Below are 17,382 nucleotides of genomic sequence, written 5' to 3'. Positions count from 1 at the left end.
TGTACCTTTAGCCTGAGCTGTTATTGCCCCAGAGGAGGGGAATATTTCCCTGTCCACAGGGTCATGCCAGGTGCAGAGACACAGTGCACCAGGAGAAATGGGGCTGCGGTGAAGGCACCTGGAAAGCACTGAGCTCAAAACCAAGAGAAGGATTTCCACAGCTTTCGAAGAGCCAATAGTCAAACCACCGCAGGGAGCAAGACCTTCCACCACCAACATGAAGGAAGACATTGAAACTATCTCTCTGGATAGTGCCAGCTGGAGGCAGGTGGCATGCGAGGACGTGATGGTGAGTGAGACCCGCAAGGAGGGATGCGATGGGCTTAGCTGTCCTGCAGCTACAGTGCTGGCTTGGGAGCTGGGACAGGTGGGTGGTCAGCCTGCCAACAGGGCTTCCAGAGGCTATGAGACCTTACCTCCCTGCTCCAGCTCTGAAATGAGGAGGGGAAAACATCCTCACCCTCCATTAAAAGCACACTGGGGATGAGGCTAGTGCCACGCAAGCTGTGCTCAGATGCCACAGTGGTAGAACTGAGGGAGGGGATCTTCAAATAGGTGTATGGAGCAGAAAGTCCCTGAGTATGACCTGGACTGGCTTTCGCAGGACGTGCCTTTGGACTGTAAACCAGCTCTGCACGTTTGCTGTGCAGAGCTGTTTTTTAAAAAAATTAAGTAAGTTTAACATAAGTAAGAGTGCAACATGCTTTTGCAGTGGGGGGAGCTTGGAGGGCTTTAATATGGCTTTTCAGGCTGCTTGTTTTCATGTTGCTGACTGCTGTGTATCTAGACTGAAAGGATTAACCAGCCTCATTTGCTGTGAGGATAAGAGGTGCACACAAAGATGGTGATCACCATCTGCCAAAGACACCTACGGCATGATAGCATCTCCTACAAAAGGAACAGGTACATTTGCCTTGGCTAGGATATGAGTATGACTTGTAGGAAAAGCACAGGTTTGTAGGAGAGATATGGCTAATTGAAATAAAAACTACGGGCATTTAAACCCAAAGCCAGAAAGCTGCCTAAGAAAAGACTTCTTGATTGCAGCTATATGCAAAAGATTGACCAAGGCAAGGAGAGACTTATTTTAACTGATATCTCAGAATCCTAAGTTCCAGTTGAGAAACCATGAATTTAAAAAAATCAAAAGAGGAGAAAAGAGACTGTACTTGTTACACACCTAGTTGTTCGTAAAGCCTCCAAGTTAATGAGTCCCTGTCAATAATGAACTTGCTTCCAGTGAGCCTTAATTTTTAGCTGCCGTAACTTATGAATTTCAACATGCACCATTTTGATCCACTACACTAACAACGCTGAAACAGCACATTTTTTCCTCAAAGATAGAAATAGTGTCCAATCTCTTCATAGTGGTGTAATATTTATCTCCATTTTGAAAGTGATCTCATTTAAACTGAAAGCAAATAGAAGAGCATAGCACAGCATGTTTGGCCCTCATACATGCTGCTAGAACAAAGTACATTTCATGCTGATTAAAAGATAACTCATTTCAACCCTTCAGACTTTTGCACTACTGTAACTCATCCACAATACTGTTATAGCCCATAAAATGTAATTCCCTTTGTGCTTCACCTTTTCCGAACTCAATTTTTAACAGCACTTTAGGTATTATAGTTAACTATTGTAACTAACCTAATAACTTTTCCAGACCAAAGCCCAGAATGCCCAGGATGCCCAGGATACTATTTTTCACTCTGAAGACGACAACAGTCTGTATTTCACATATAGCGGAAAATCAAACATTCTCGAGGTCAAAGAACTCAACTACCAGGTAACAGTTGTAATTTATATACTCCCTTTAGCAGGGAGCATATCCAGCAGTGCCTGTTTCTATATGCAAGCCATTTTTAAATCCAAACAAACTTGAAGTTCACAACACAAAGTTCACACGACCGTTATGCGATCAAATACACAGTCTTTTAAGCAGAATCATGCTGTTGGCTGCGATATTGACAGCAGGCTAAACCCTCCATTATAAATATATCTAGCAAAGCTAGGGGATAAGACAGGAAAAGAGATGCGTTTCTAGGCTCTGGTTTTTCTCAGTCTTGAACCAAATTACTCCTCTGAAGGCTGGAGCAGAGGGACTGCCTATCCAGCTAGGAATGGTGGGAGCCGCTGGCAAGAATGAATATGCAGGAGACAAAGAGAGAGTGACTTAAAAGGAGGATTTCAGAAAAACGGTGAAATTTTTCATCTCCCTTTGTGCCTCCATGGCATCTGAAGTAGATTTCACAATTTTTAATTTTGCATAATTTCAAATTATATTAAAAATTTAAAGCATTTAAAATTTACAGTAGCAATGAATTATCAAAGTAGCAGAGGACAGAAATAGCTTTAGTGATTAACAGAATAAGAAGCAAGGCTTTAAAACCATACTTGGCTGTAAAAGAACTTTCTTCCACATATTTCTGAAGATTAACAATATTGTTTTAATATAATCTCTGCTTGCAATATAACTTCGGAGATATTTATTGCTAAGTAGTTTATTGCTTATACTGAAGGGACTTCTTTCTTTCTTTGTTAGGTTAACATGGCATCCCAGATTCCCTGGTATGAAAACCTTGCGCAGATGAAAATGCCTTGGGCCTGGAAATCAGATCCCCATTCTCATGTGCCAATAATCCAGAAGCTTAATTTAAAAGTTCGAAGTGGTCAAATGCTAGCTATTATAGGAAGCACGGGTAAGAGCAAAGAAATTTCATGATTTGTCCAACTCTCAGATAAAACATACGCTGCCAAGAGCAATACTCTGCAGTCTTGAATTACAAAATCTAGTTGAGAAACAACTGTTCGAAATGTGTCACTTCAATACATTATTTAAAATGTATGAGGAAACGAAGTATGAGTAAACACAGAGTGATACTGGGGGGAAGGGAATTAAAATTTATTTTCAAACCCAACTTTTTTATGGCTTTTACACATTTGCTATTTTTCCTGAGGTGTAGCAAGGGTTTGTTGTAAGTGTGGCCTGCAGTCCCGACTCTGCTGGACATGAACAGCTTCATGGCTCAAATTCAAAACAAGCCAATTGCAGACTTTACCCAGTAACATAGCAGACAAATGAGGCCAGACCCTGTAAGAAATATCAGTGACAACTTGCACAACCATAAGCAGAAATGCCCTTCAGACTGAAACAATTCTAACAGGATAAAATATCACCTTTGGATTAATTAAGAGAAACTTGAGGAGAATAAAAGAAAAGTTCCTCTTCTGCTTGGCTTTAAAATGGGTCTCTGATTTCTTACATTTTCTGGTGGGACTGGTTTAACCTTCTCAAGGTGAGGCTGACTAGTGGAGAGATGGCCTTTACTCCATGTGGTTAGTTGAGTCTGCGTTTATCTGGGGGGATAAGAAGTAGACATGTGACCTGTTAAACTGAAGTAAAAAGTACCCATGCTTTGGAAGCAAAAACCCCCATGCTGTGTCTCCACTAGACTCTTGAAATCAGGTTGGCTGAGTGATTCAGTAAAGATGCTCTCTCTCAAAGGCAAGGTATATTTGCCAAAGAAGTTTTGTTTCTACGAAATAGGTTTTTCTTCCCCATTGCCATGGGAATTTTTTCTTAGCATATACCCTTAATGTAATTGAAGTTGTACCTTAGATATTGTCCTGATAATAAAAGGAAAAGCTTGAGATGAAATAACAAATTGAGTTATAGATATAGCACCTTTGTAAGGTAACATACACTGAGCACAAGCCCCTTTCAGCAAACCAGTCAAACTATTTTTAAAAACTGTTTATCATCTATTTCATCAAATGCCTTAGTAAAATGGATTAAACTGCTGATGGGTTTCACATTGTCAATGACAATCAATATGTCACTCTTAAATAGAGCAATACGTGGTTTACAGATGGATGGGTTTCTTTTTTAAAATGTATATATTAAGAAACAAGTGTGGAGTTAATCTTTCAACAGGGAGACTAGAAATAAATGACATCTAATCATAATAAGACAGCTTTGTGTGTTTACATACAGTATCATACAGCAAAAAGGAAAAATTCATTTGCTATTGAATTCCAAATCAGGTGTTGTTTTCATTGTTTTACTTTTCTTAGATCTGAGTATGAGCCAGCTTTTCTTAATTATTTAAATGACTTTTTGTCTTATTTAAGTCTCAATAATTTTTATTTCAATCATGATTAAGATTCCTATTGTCTGTATAATCATTCAGTGCCTTAGTCATTCAGCTGTTCCAGCTGCCATTTCTGAATTCACAATTCCCTTCACAAAACAAGCTCTTGCCAGACATTTAGGTGCCAGCCCTGCACCCAGCATGGGATGCCACCTTTCACCTGTGTTTCAAAAGTGAAAGAGGTTACAGGAAGACAAAGATCTTGCTTCTTGAGTTCATGGAACTACCCTCAATGCCCAGATACCCAATTCTGCTGGGAAATAAGAGCGTTTAAAGTCAGGTACTCCATTCCAGAGGAGAGAGATTTCCTGAACATGAGCTTATAGTCAGTATTTTCTTTCAAGGTCATTCTGTCTCTGTGGCTTTGGAAAAGCTTCAGGAAAGGCTGATGAAAAGACATTAAGGAACAAAAAATTCTATCCTCTGTCTGTGACTAGATCACTTTTCAAAATTATCCCTTAGAAATTAATATAATTTTCAATTTCCATTCTTCTAGCTGGTGGAAAGACATCCTTGCTTGACGTGATAACCTGCCGGGATCATGGAGGCAAAATCAAGACCGGTCAAATCATGATCAATAACAAACCCTGCACTCCCCAACTTGTTAAGAAAAGCATAGCACACGTGCGTCAGGATGACCGGCTGCTCCCTCACCTGACTGTCAGAGAAACACTATTGTTCGTTGCCAAACTGCGCCTTCCAAAGTTTTTTTCAGACTCACAAAGGAAAAAAAGGGTAATTAAGCTGTTGGAAAAAAATAAAGTTGTCAAAAATGTGTCTGACAGGAATTATCCAAGAGATCCTGTGTGTTTGGAGTCAGAACAGCTAATCTGGCATTTTTTTATGTAGATTATGAATTATAAACCTTTCTCTTCTTTCAAGATAGAAACCGGCAATTGTTCCAAAGCTCATAAAAAATGACAATCTAGAGAAAGCATTAGAGAGGCTGAAAGAAGAACTAAATTGCTGATCACTGAGTCTTTTCTAATGTTATCTCTAAAAATCAAGATTTGTTTTCAAGTGTCTCTTAATCACTGAAATATCCAGGTGAATTTTAACCACATTAATCGTATTTTCAGCTTTATCTATGCATGAGTGTGCGAATAAACTCTTGCTTTATCTCTGTTACCCTTCGGTTCCCCCCAGGTAGAAGATGTTATAGCAGAACTGCGGTTGCGTCAGTGTGCAGACACCAGGGTAGGGAACGAGTACCTCCGTGGTGTTTCAGGAGGCGAGAGGCGGAGAGTGAGCATTGCGGTGCAGCTGCTCTGGAACCCGGGTGAGCAAAACCCTGACGCTTTCCTGTGCCCACCACAGACCACTGGGGGAAATGGGATGATAAATGAAGATAGGTTCTTTCAGGGAAGAGTCATGTGCACAGTTTCCCCTGGGGTAACTTGAGGAGTTCATACTCAGGACACTTAACAGATCTTGTACCACCGTCTGCCAGAGGTTAGCTCTCCATAGCAAAGTTAGACACAGCGACTGAACACTGGTCCATTTGCTTAAATTGAAAGCAGTGCTGATCACAGATATTACTGTAATTATTACAGTAACAATTCTGTAAATGGAGTGTTTCAGCAGCTAACCCACTTTCGCTTCTGCCATCTGTGCAGTGGAAAAGCGGTGACAGAGTCAGGCAAAGCCCCCCTGCTCTCTAAAATCACCATCACACAAACTACTGGAAGTTGCCAGTTGCCTGAAGTAACCCTCACAGCAGTGCTCTGATTTGTAAATACCAGTGTAAGGTTTGTTTTTAATCTGACCACATGCCATAAGTTACTTAGGCTGCTGGCCTATTATAACATTGAGATTGTTTTCCTGTCCTCCAACCCAGCCCTCATTTACATGTGCAATGTCAACAGGGAAAGTAATTTTTTTAACTGTATACTCAGCCACTGTGGTCTTGTGTAACTCAGTGATGGGGCTGCCTCATGCCACAGGTGGACTAGAAACTTCCATTGTCTTCAGTAACAGCAAAACTTGATGCTAAATCCACAGCTGATTTTGCAGGACTAAATCCCCTATCTGCTCTGCTATATACCAAAAGCATTACTAATCTTGGCTGGAGCCTCTTGTTGAGCAAGATTTCCTATCAGATGGTCCACTGGGAAATGGATCTCAGAAATTTTTGCTTATATAAAAATTATATTTCAGTACCAGATGCGCTGGTACTGAAGTAAAACAAACTAACCAGTTCTAGGAAAAGTAAGTAAAGTGTTCTTTACACTTAAAACATGTTACACCCCCCAGCACAGAAAACACGTTTGTGTACAGCCATTGCCTTGTGCTCATTGAAGCCCTTAAGCTCTAAAACACCATGAACACTGCAAATTAATAAAACACTTCCAAGTTTGTAACTACAGATTACAAAACAAACAAACAAGTAATTCCAAACATATGCATATCTCTTCACATATATATGATATATGTATATATACATATGTATACAGAGTACAAGTTGGGAGAGGAGGAGCTAAGTTAATACTATACTGGTACTTACACATGAATAAGGCAAGAAGTTTAAATATCGAGCATTTAGGTTAAAATATTTCAGTAGGCAGGATACAAAACTAGTACTATTGTTTTAATTAATATTCATGTACCTGATTAGTAGAGGCAGTGCAAAACTGCAGAGAAGAATGTAAACTTATGAAGGAACTTAAATCTGCATCTCAATGAAAGATAAAGAAAACTCTTGTTTCCAGTGGAACCAAGAGAAGATTTAAAATAATTACTCTTGGCCATCATGTTCAATAAGATTGTAAAAGAAATTGCCATTGTTGAATATTATGTTATGCTGGTATGAAATATACTTTGGACTTAAAAAAAAAAAAAAAATATATATCTCAATGAGATTCCATGCACTAGCACCATTTCACTTAGAACATATTTTCCAAATCAAACATGCTGCTTTCCTCAGCTAAACTTATTGTCTTTGGCAGGAATACTCATACTTGATGAACCCACATCTGGACTGGACAGTTTTACTGCACACAACCTTGTGATAACATTATCCAGACTGGCCAGAGGAAACAGATTAGTTCTTCTTTCACTTCATCAACCCCGGTCAGATATCTTCCAACTGTTTGATTTAGTTCTTCTGATGACTTCTGGACTCACTGTTTATTGTGGAACAGCTAGAGACATGGTCCAGTATTTCACAGAACTAGGCTATCCCTGCCCAAGGTACAGCAATCCTGCGGATTTCTATGGTTAGTATCAAGCACTGCCATAAAAAAAGGTTACTGGAGATCATGTGCTTTTGTAAGTGTATCAGCTAACATTGATTTTTATTGACCATAACTGTCTTAGAAATGCTTTATAACTGACTCAAATCAATGCTGCAGCAAACTCAGTTTTTAATAAGATCCTTATTTGTCGGTACAGGAAATGTAACAAAAACAAGAGGTATGGACAAAATCAGTTTTAAACAATCCTCCTTCTAATCCTGCAGGGTGTAGCAGCCCTTCTACATGTTTAGCACACTTATTCCCATGTTTTAGCTGGTTCAAACTTTTGTATTTTCACTTGGAAAGACATGGATGAACTGATCAATTGCTTTCTGTAGCCAGTTCTCTGACCTTTGAATCCAGAAACGTAGGAAGCTATTTTCACAAGGTGAGGAATAATACAGCTGGAACAGTAAATGGGAAAGAGGAGTGCTGCCCAACAGAGCATGTTGGAAGGGCGACAAACCAAACTCAGAGAGCAGCAACCCTTTTATTCCTCTTCTCAAAGAATGTTAACTATATGTTTCCAAATCCATTTTTCTTCTGGGTTTTGCAACATGCAAAGGGAATCTGGCCCTGCTAACATAATGGCAGTAGTCTCTTACCACAGAGGTTAGTTCAGTTCCAGCCTCGAGGTCTTTGCACTCGAGTTGCCTCAGAAACCTTGTACAGACACCAGCCCCAGTGCTCTGGAGTAAACTCTTCAGCTGTGCATGTGTGGCAGGCAGTCTGCTCATATCAGCTGTGCAGAGATAAACAGAAGTAAACCTCACTGTCAAGCCCTGCAAAAAGACCTTTGTCACCACCATGGTTCAGAGCAGTCCCCACTTGATGAAGGCTTGCAGCACCCTGTCTGGGAATGGAGACTATCAGGCACTCCTGGGGAGCCTTGTAGCTGCAAGCCTTTGTGGTTACAGGAAGAAACCCCTGCAACATGGAGGCAGGGAAGGATGAGGAAGGGAGGTGGAAGGTCATTTAGCGGTATACACACAGTCAGCACCCATAGAGAGAGAAGAGAAATATGAGCAGCAGGAAGGCGGAAATAGGACAGGATGGTAGAGGATGCCACAGCAAGAAGGAACACCTGACAGAAACGCACAAATTCTGGCTGTGTATCTGATAGAGAAACAGGAGACCATGGCAGAACGGAAGAGGTAAGGCAGATTGCAACTCATTTTTGATGGACTGCTGCTGAGGAGTGGCTGCACAGAGATGGTTAGCCCAATGTAAGGCGTTACAAAATATGCAAAGGAGCAGGTGCAAAATGTCAGGTATTGTCACTCTACACTGAAGGTCAGCATTGGAAAATACTATTATTTATATTTAAAAGACTATTAGACTAAAAAAGATAATTGTTAAGTGAATAATGCTAAGTCATTTATTGTTGCTGCTACTATGTTGTGCTTAGATAATATTCTTGGGCTTTCTCAGTATCAATAAAGTTTATGGCACCTCTGTAAGATACAAAAATGATGATAACTATCATATTGCAGATGGAAAAATACCACGTGATTTAAGTCAGTAACATAACAGATTGTGAACGCCTGCATGCCAAGAAGGAAATTCAAACTGTTTATTCTCAGCAGCCATCTCAGGCCACTATTAAAATTTAGAAAAATCTGAAATAGTAGTCTACAATATTATAATAAACAATTCGGAAATCTCAGTGATTCGTTGAATGACTAGGTGTGGGACATTTCCCAAGACAAAATACACATTAACAATCTGTTCTTCCCTCATTACCTAAAGTAACTGATAAAGTTTTTACCATTGTAGCTTAATGCATGCACACAGGTTGTACTGTCTGTTCATGATGAAATCTCTGATTCTAAACACATCATGAAGTTACTACATCTGTAGCATATGGACATATGTCAAATAATGTCTTGCAGTTGATTTGACCAGTATTGATAAACAGACTCCCGAAAAGGAGATGGAAAGCCGAAAAAGAGCAAATACTCTTGCCAACTTGTTCCTAGAAAATGTCAAAGATTTTGATGATTTCGTATGGAAAGCTACTGAAGGAGACAATGTTGCAAACACACTCAGCAAGCAAAGGTAAAGAGAAGAACGTCATACAGCAGAACTGGAATAACAGCCACAGCCTGTGCTAATTTCTTTTCTTTTTTTTTTTTTTCCTCTCTCTTTTCTTTTGGGCAGGTCCCATTTTAACTCAGAAGAGGCTATCAACATGCCTCAAGATTCATGTGATCAGTTACCAGGAGCCTTAAAGCAGTTCACTATATTATTAAGGTAACCTTATCTCCAGCATAAACAGTTACATATCATGCCCATTTGTGTTTTAAAGCGTAAGAAAGAAGCACAAAATAAGAACTGAATGTGTGCTGAAAGTGCAGAGTTAGCACTAGGCCTGAGCAAGCCATAGAGCAGAGATGTTGCTATACCAGCTCACCCCAGCTGCCTGGGCAGGACAGCAGCCAGATGGAGGGCCCCACCTCTCCGCCCCAGGGCTCCTTCCAGACACAGTCAGCTCCAGCTCACATCGCTGGCAGCCTGCAGCTTTAAGGAGCAGCAGAAGCCTCCAGGCTCAGGAATATGTGTCCAGATTTGGGTGCTGCCTTCCTGATACCCATGACAAAGTGTGGTGACTCAACCCTCAGCAAGCCCAGACAGCCATGTGGTAGGCTCAGGCATTGCCATCCTCACACCTCTGCCTCAGATTTGAAGCCAGGAGGCTTCACTGATGATAGCCAGCATAGATGATAAGTACTGTAGTTGGGTTTCATGCTTGTGTACTCAAAAGAAACATGATCAATGGGGTTAGAACTTGTAAAACATCAGTACCAGTATCAGCTGTTAGCATATGGTACAGATCCCTAACAGAGAGACTTCTGTGACTGAAGTAATTGTTTCTGTCTCTCTGAAATCAGACTGTCCCACCTCCATTGCCTTCCTCCAAGTTTTCAGCATTTCAGACCTGAAATAATAGGCAGTTACAGACAGTCAATAGCTTTGATTAGGTAAAATCCTTTACGGAAACAGACAACCTGACTCCTATTCTATTTGAAGTCAGCAAGTTTCACAAACTGATTTTAGGAGAGTGTTCAGACAATGTATCTGAATTTAAGTGGCATTTATAAGTACTATACCTTATGATCATGTTACTCTTTTCCTAGTCGTCAAGTCTCCAATGACTTCAGAGATCTTCCAACGCTATTAATCCATGGATTTGAGGCCCTTTTCATGTCATTATTAATTGGATTTTTGTACTATGGCCACGAGAAAACCAGACTTTCTATTAGTGACACAACAGCACTGTTGTACATGATAGGTGCACTAATCCCATTCGCAGTGATTTTGGATGTTATTGCCAAATGTAAGTGCCGGTTTTCTTGTAAAAGTTATAAGTAATCAAAATCAGAAAATTCTTAAATTGATAAAAAAATTATACTTATTAATGCAGCCCTAAGATGAAACCAACCTGTTTTTTCCTACCCTGCAGGTCATTCGGAAAGAGCTATGCTTTATCATGACTTGGAAGGTGGAATGTACTCTGCTAGCCCATACTTCTTTGCTAAGGTAATTGGATTTGTTGCCAGGAAATACAAACTGCTGGCTTTAACATTAAAAAACACAAACAAATCAAAGCCTTGTTGTATAAATGATCACATTCATATTTGACTTTGTTCTTTTGTGTCTGCCAGCTAGGGCTATTGTTCTTGCTTCCTTGGTATTAATGGATTAAACCTCACAATACTTTAGATCTGTTGTTGTAAGTCATGGCTGAGATCCCACCCCAGAAAAGCCAAAGAAGAATCTTTCACTGGGTTGTTTGGCTGGAAGTTGAGAAATCTCAAACTCAAATGTGAGGGATTAGACCATTTTACATACCTGCATATTTCATTCACTGAAGCATCTTTGAAAGTTTGATTACATGCCTTGATCTGCAAAACAAAATATTAATATTAAATGCTACAGCAAAGGTAAACAGAAATGACAAAATGCTAACTGTGACATTTCCAGTAGTTGTTTGGGCCTGTACTGGTCAGAGACAAACAAATGTCTTCAGTGCATAAAAAGCCAGAGTTTCTGGAAAAAAAAACCCAAACCCCCAGAACTCTAAAAAAAATTACCTTCTCTTTTTCACAAGGGTTTAGAATAATCCCTTCTTTGTGATGTTGCCACTGTTAGATGAGTTCTGCCTGCCATGGCATCTGTAATTTAGGTTTCCATTTCTGCACAAGATTTTAAATGCTTATTAATGGCTGCCAGAGAAAAATATTCTTTGCATTGTGTCACAAAGATTGCACATTATTCATTGAGAAATCGATGTAATTTGTTACAACCTTAGTATTAAAAGATAGCAGCAGCCCTCTTTGGAAGAAATAATCATAATACTCTCAATACATATCTTTAGATATTTGAGAAAACCCTGTGTGTTTTTGTTTTACACTAAGTAGCTACTAACTGGACTACCTTTGGGACAAAGCAGGGAAATGACCAACAGCCAAATTTGTCTCCAATTTGATCTCACACCAGAGTCAACCAAATTTGGACAAAACATATGGTTTCCATGAATCAGTAACAGTATTATTGTTATCAAGCACACCAGTTCTCAGGGAAAGTGTCTTAAATTCTTAGATGCTGCCAAAACAAGACATCTAATCTGTAACAAGAATCCTCTCAATTTAACAATTAGTTATAGGAATTGTCACAACTGGAGAAAAAATTAGTGAGGATTTCAATTTCTGGTTTTGCATGTCACTGACAACACCTAACAGGGATATGTCTGCATTCTACAGCAGTATTTCCTGTAGTTTTTATAAACAGTCCATAAGTACATTAAGGTGCATCTCAGGTGGTTTTGTAATTATTATTCAATTATTCTTTTATTTTTTCTTTCTCAACAGATTTTGGGGGAGCTCCCAGAACACTGTGGTTTTGTTGTCATTTATGCGGTTCCCATCTACTGGCTGTCAAACCTCATTCCTGAAGTAGAACATTTCCTGCTGAACTTCTTCTTGGTATGGCTGGCTGTGTACAGTGCCCGTGCAATGGCACTTTGGATGGCAGCAATGCTGCCGACGTTACAGCTCGCTGCCTTCTTTGGCAACGTCCTTTTCACAGCATTCTACATGAGTGGTGGTTTTGTGATAAGCCTGAAAAACCTCTGGACAGGTAGGACAAAGCTCCCACCATCCCTCCAAACTGAAACATTGATGTTTTCCATCAGCAACTGGTTGTTGTGAGGCTGAGTGTGTCCAGTGCAGGAAAACTCAGCTTTATTCCTACCTTTGCAATTATCATCTTGGGTGGTGATGGTGGAGTCAGATCGTTCATTTTACATCAGTTTCTCTGAGAATGAGATAATGAAAAGTTTGGTCAAAAAAACCCAAACAAACAAACAAAAAAAACCCAAAAAATCCCACACTAGTGAAAAGCTTATATTGTTGCTGAATTTTTTCAGTAAAAGTAATTATATTCAGTAGATAAAGACTGAGCTCCACTGAGACTCTGTTGACAGTGGGAGTTTGAAAAATATGGATATTAGTGTTCCCTTAATTGTCCATCTCCACGTAACAATATAAAGTATATCTGCCATTTTGTCCAATAATAAACAGGTATATATATTTACAGCCTCTGGTTGTCAAGAAATTAGGCAAACCTAATTTGGCAGCCACACAGCAGTTTTTGGGGTTTCGAGTTGTGTGTATGTGTATCATGTGTATCAATTTCTTTTTTCTGCCTCTTTTTTTTTTTTCTTCCAGTTCCATATTGGTTTTCTAGAATCTCTTTCCTCAAGTGGAATTTTCAAGGCTTGATGCAAATTCAGTTCACTGGCATCACATATGAAATGTCTCTTGGAAATTCTACTTTGCAAATACCAGGGAAACTCGTAAGTCACTAATAAAGATCGTTACAAACATTTGATAACCAAATAGAATGCTATTTGTGTGCCTGTCATATTTAACTAGATGCCGTAGGCCTCAAATTTGGCAAGCACTATATTGATATTTGAAGTCATGTTACACTTGGTATATTTCGAATTTGTCCCTACAGCAGTCACTCCTTTTGTGCCTTTCTTCTTAGCGGAAGAGAAAAAAGGAAAAATAAAAAAATAAAAAAATAAAAATAAAGGGCAAGTATTTTCTGCACAAGGCCCAACTACGTGCTTACTGAAATCGTTCAGAAGCCGAGCTGTGTTCCTTGGAAATACTGCAGCCACTAGACACAGTGTATGTGTAACCAGCTATCAGACCACTCCGAGAGTTACAGCCCGCTGGAGACCAAGGGGAAGGGTGGCAGGGGCCACATGTTCACAAGAATTGCGTGTCCGTTCCTAATTTTGTGTTGTCCATGGTTACAGGTGACACAGTCTATGGGCCTGGACACCCACCCTCTCTACATGAGCTACCTCGTCCTCATTGGCACCATTGGCACCTTCCTGTTTTCATACTACCTGTGTCTGAGATTCATCAAGCAGAAATCAGCCCAAGACTGGTAACAGCAAACCACACAGAGGAGGCAAGAACCCAGGGCAAGCCCACACACTGATTTTCGGTGCAAAGAGAGCGGAGCCGCGGGGCCGGCTCGCCGCAGGATGGCAGCAGCACACCGGGAGTCGGGAGCCACCGGCTTCACGCCGGAACTGCAGCCCGGGACCGGGGCTTGGGAGAGGGTTGGGGGGAGGGTTGGTTTGTTTGACGTACCGGTTTTACAGGTGACAAGACGCTTATGATTTCTCCACACTTGGAACTACTCCGAGCTATGGGCCAGCGATTTAAAAAGGACCCTTCGTAATAACTGATGTTTTAGTCCATCACGTTTGAATATAGAGTGATCGCATACTTAATTCTGAGCGAACAGCATCAGCATACACAAAACACTGCTTTCTGTAGCCTGTATAACACTCAGCACTCAGAAGAACGGTGGTAGAGGAAAGCAACGCAGATTTCACTGGTGCTTCAGGAGAACACAAACTATGGAAAATCCAGCGGTTAACTGTGCCAGTTCTAATTGGTTATGTGTTTTAAGGCTTTGCCTCTGTGTACCAGTTCAATGCTATTGATGCCCCAAAATGGGTATTTACTAACTGTATAGTTGATTTCCAGTAATAGATCAAATTATCTCACCTTCTTGGATTTATTTTTACAGTATAAATACATTTGAAGTGATAGTTATCAATCCCATCTTTCTCCATGGCAATAAAATCACAGCAATTTGCCAAGTTTGGTTCATAAGATTCTCAGGTAGAAAATACCAACTTGACCCTCCAGTAATTAAAAATGTAATGAAGCCATCTGTGAAATACTTGTAATGGTGCACCTAGTTATGCCCAGACATAGGACACAAATGCACACAAAACGACTAAGAGTAAATAAATGGCTGTAATTCACCTGCAGTCACAGTAAGTGCATGTGCAAATTATGTATACAGTTGTTGTGAGGATTTTATAAAATTAGCTTCCTTGATTTTTTTGTGGATGTATATCTCTGTGCTTGTATACAGAGACACAGAGCGTGTTGTCTGTGCTACTTTGGTTTATATGTTGTGCACAGTGGGAAATTCCTAGTGTAATCGGCTACAACACCCTGAATAATATTACGCAAATCCCTCCCCCCCCCTTTTTTTTTTTAAGAAAGAAGAATGAAAGAACATCAATATTTTATTATCCTATTTGGCCATTAGGATTGTCACACTACTTTACACAGGTTCCATGTGGTAATAAATTCCCAGGCAGACCCTAGCCTAAAGACGTTACGCAGGTCTGATCAAATAACAGTTTCAGACCCAGGCAGCAGCAGGAATCAAAAACATTCCAAGGTTCTTCTAAGGTGAATTCTACCATTTCTTCCTGGTTCTGTTGCATTTGATTTTGGAAAAAAACCCCACTTGATCTGATCCTAGTGCCATTTTGAAATTATCAGATTTTCATTGCCTTCTAGTGGCAAAGCCAATTCTTTCAGTCCAATTCAGCATCATTAAATTGTCAGAATAGCAGCTTCCTGTTTGATTCTTAATTATTCCTTTTTATTATATTTAAGACACTTAATTTTTTTAAAGTGGTTTACTCTTCTTTGTAATGATCTGTTGTGATTAGAATCTCTTTTATATTACACTGAAGTTTTAAGGGTATATATTGGTACTTCTAGTCTAAACCTCTATTTTCAAGGTATTTAGAGGATTAAATTCTAGGCTGACTCTCTGTTGTGAATTCACTTTGATGTTTAATAAAAAAAAAGGAGCGACACAATGGGAGAAATTAAAGACATAAGGGACAGCTCTGAATTTTAGGGGCATATTGTCATGCACGGAAATCTTCAGGCATCTAGATAAGAATATACCATAGCCTTAACTTTGAATTTCTTCCCTTTTGTGAAATTAGTCAGGCTGCTGACATTACTTAAACAGCCTTTTTCAATTTAAAATTCCACCCTCTTAACATTATGCAGCAGGACCAAGCGGTGTGAGTGTTTCCGAGGTGGTGTTATGACAAGGGTGGATGTATACATAATGGGAACTTGAGCGGTGAGCCTCGGAACAGCCATCGTATGGGGTGTAGGAAGAGCTATCATAGGATGTGGCCAGGCCTGTGTTTACACAGAAAAAGCTCATATTCTATATACTACAATTACATTAGCACGCTGCCTATGATCATATCTTGTTTCCTTGATGCCTAGAGATGGGGAATATAGGCTGTGATTATTGTTACAGGCTTTAGCAATAAGAAGATGGGAGCCTTGAAATACCAGCAATTAGCGTTGGTGCCTAACAATAGCATGCCGTGGGGCTGTGTACCGGGAAAAGCACAGGGAAGAGCGGGGTGGATGACACACCACCTGCCCCACTCGCTCTGCCAGGAGCTGAAAATAGTACGAGTTTAGGGGGAATTACCCACCTCCCAGCCAGTGAAGGTCACACTGTATGCCATGGCCTCTGCCTTCGGGTTCCTGCTTCACGTTAGTTTTGTGTGGAAAAGGTTTCACACTTCCATAGCAGAGCTGCTGCTGCTGCTGCAAAAACAAGTGGTTAGTGAGGGAATATAAATCTTCTTGTGAGTTCTAACTAAGGCTAAATGTCACAACTTAATTTCAGCAGAGCTCTGCTTTCCAAGTTTCAAAGTAGCCGCCCTGTTTCCTCAGGACTCCCCTGTGTCAGCAGCAGCTCGGTGTGCCCCCCTGCCTACACCCCCTGCATCAGCATAACCAGTTACAGCAGTCCGCAACCATCTCAACACAGAGACTAAAGATCACAAGCAAGACACTGCACAGAACTCACTGTCCTGTCAGTCCCCCACACGACAGTGTTCAGTTTGTTATGGAGTTAAGCACTGCAGTGAGGCGGATCTGCCATCCAGGCGGAGCACTGCCCGCAGACACAAGGACGCAGGCCTGCGGATTCACCCACTCCTGCCTTTGCTCTCCTGTATCCTTTCTGGCCAGGCTCGGAAAGGATCTCCTCAGCCTTAAGTCACGGTCCCTGCTGCAGCAGGCAACCAGGCCAGTGCAGAATGGGTTTTGAAATGGCATCATACTTAATTGGTTATGGAGTTTCCAAGTTGTTTTGCCCAGACACTGTTTGAGCTGCTCAGTGCAGGACGTGGCTGCAAAAAGCTAGTGGGGTTTCAGCCTGCATACACAGCCAATTTGGGAAGGGGAACACCAAATACAAGAGACAACAATATTTATAAGGAAAATTCACCAAATTCAGAATAAAAAAAATATCTGTGTGGGTTAAATGGACACTATAAAGTACTGTGTGGACAAGAGAACTGCATGTTGTTACACCACCTCTGTGTACTAGAGATGGTGTCTTATTTGTAAAGGTACAGGTAAGAAAGATATGTCTTTATTACTTAAAGTATTTAATACAGGGAGAGGTGGGAAGTTCTTCCCCAACCTCCTCTCCAAGTTTATGCAGCCTCTCCACTTGGCAAAAGGGACAAACTTTTTTAGCACTGGAAAATGGATTACAGAAACACTGCTTTGCATATTGGCTCGTGGGTAGTGGCAGTCCTCCAAAATACTTTTAAC

General features: G+C 40.4%; 1 protein-coding gene across 1 annotated transcript; it reads left to right on the top strand.

The window, feature by feature from the left end:
• The first annotated feature begins 48 nt into the window (after positions 1–48).
• ABCG8 (ATP binding cassette subfamily G member 8) lies at positions 49–15,554 on the top strand. The gene is made up of 13 exons (XM_030499227.1): positions 49–289; positions 1,667–1,789; positions 2,546–2,702; positions 4,651–4,889; positions 5,301–5,433; positions 7,100–7,369; positions 9,280–9,445; positions 9,548–9,640; positions 10,525–10,724; positions 10,851–10,927; positions 12,259–12,526; positions 13,117–13,244; positions 13,716–15,554. Exons 1-13 carry the CDS (start codon positions 218–220, stop codon positions 13,851–13,853), a joined length of 2,064 nt encoding a protein of 687 aa, XP_030355087.1. The 5' UTR covers positions 49–217; the 3' UTR covers positions 13,854–15,554.
• Positions 15,555–17,382: the final 1,828 nt, after the last annotated feature.

This window comes from Strigops habroptila, chromosome 10 (genome assembly GCF_004027225.2).
Source record: "Strigops habroptila isolate Jane chromosome 10, bStrHab1.2.pri, whole genome shotgun sequence".
Lineage (NCBI taxonomy): Eukaryota > Metazoa > Chordata > Aves > Psittaciformes > Psittacidae > Strigops > Strigops habroptila.
The sequence above is the reverse complement of the archived record's forward strand: the minus strand, read 5'-3'. Positions and strand labels throughout refer to the sequence as shown.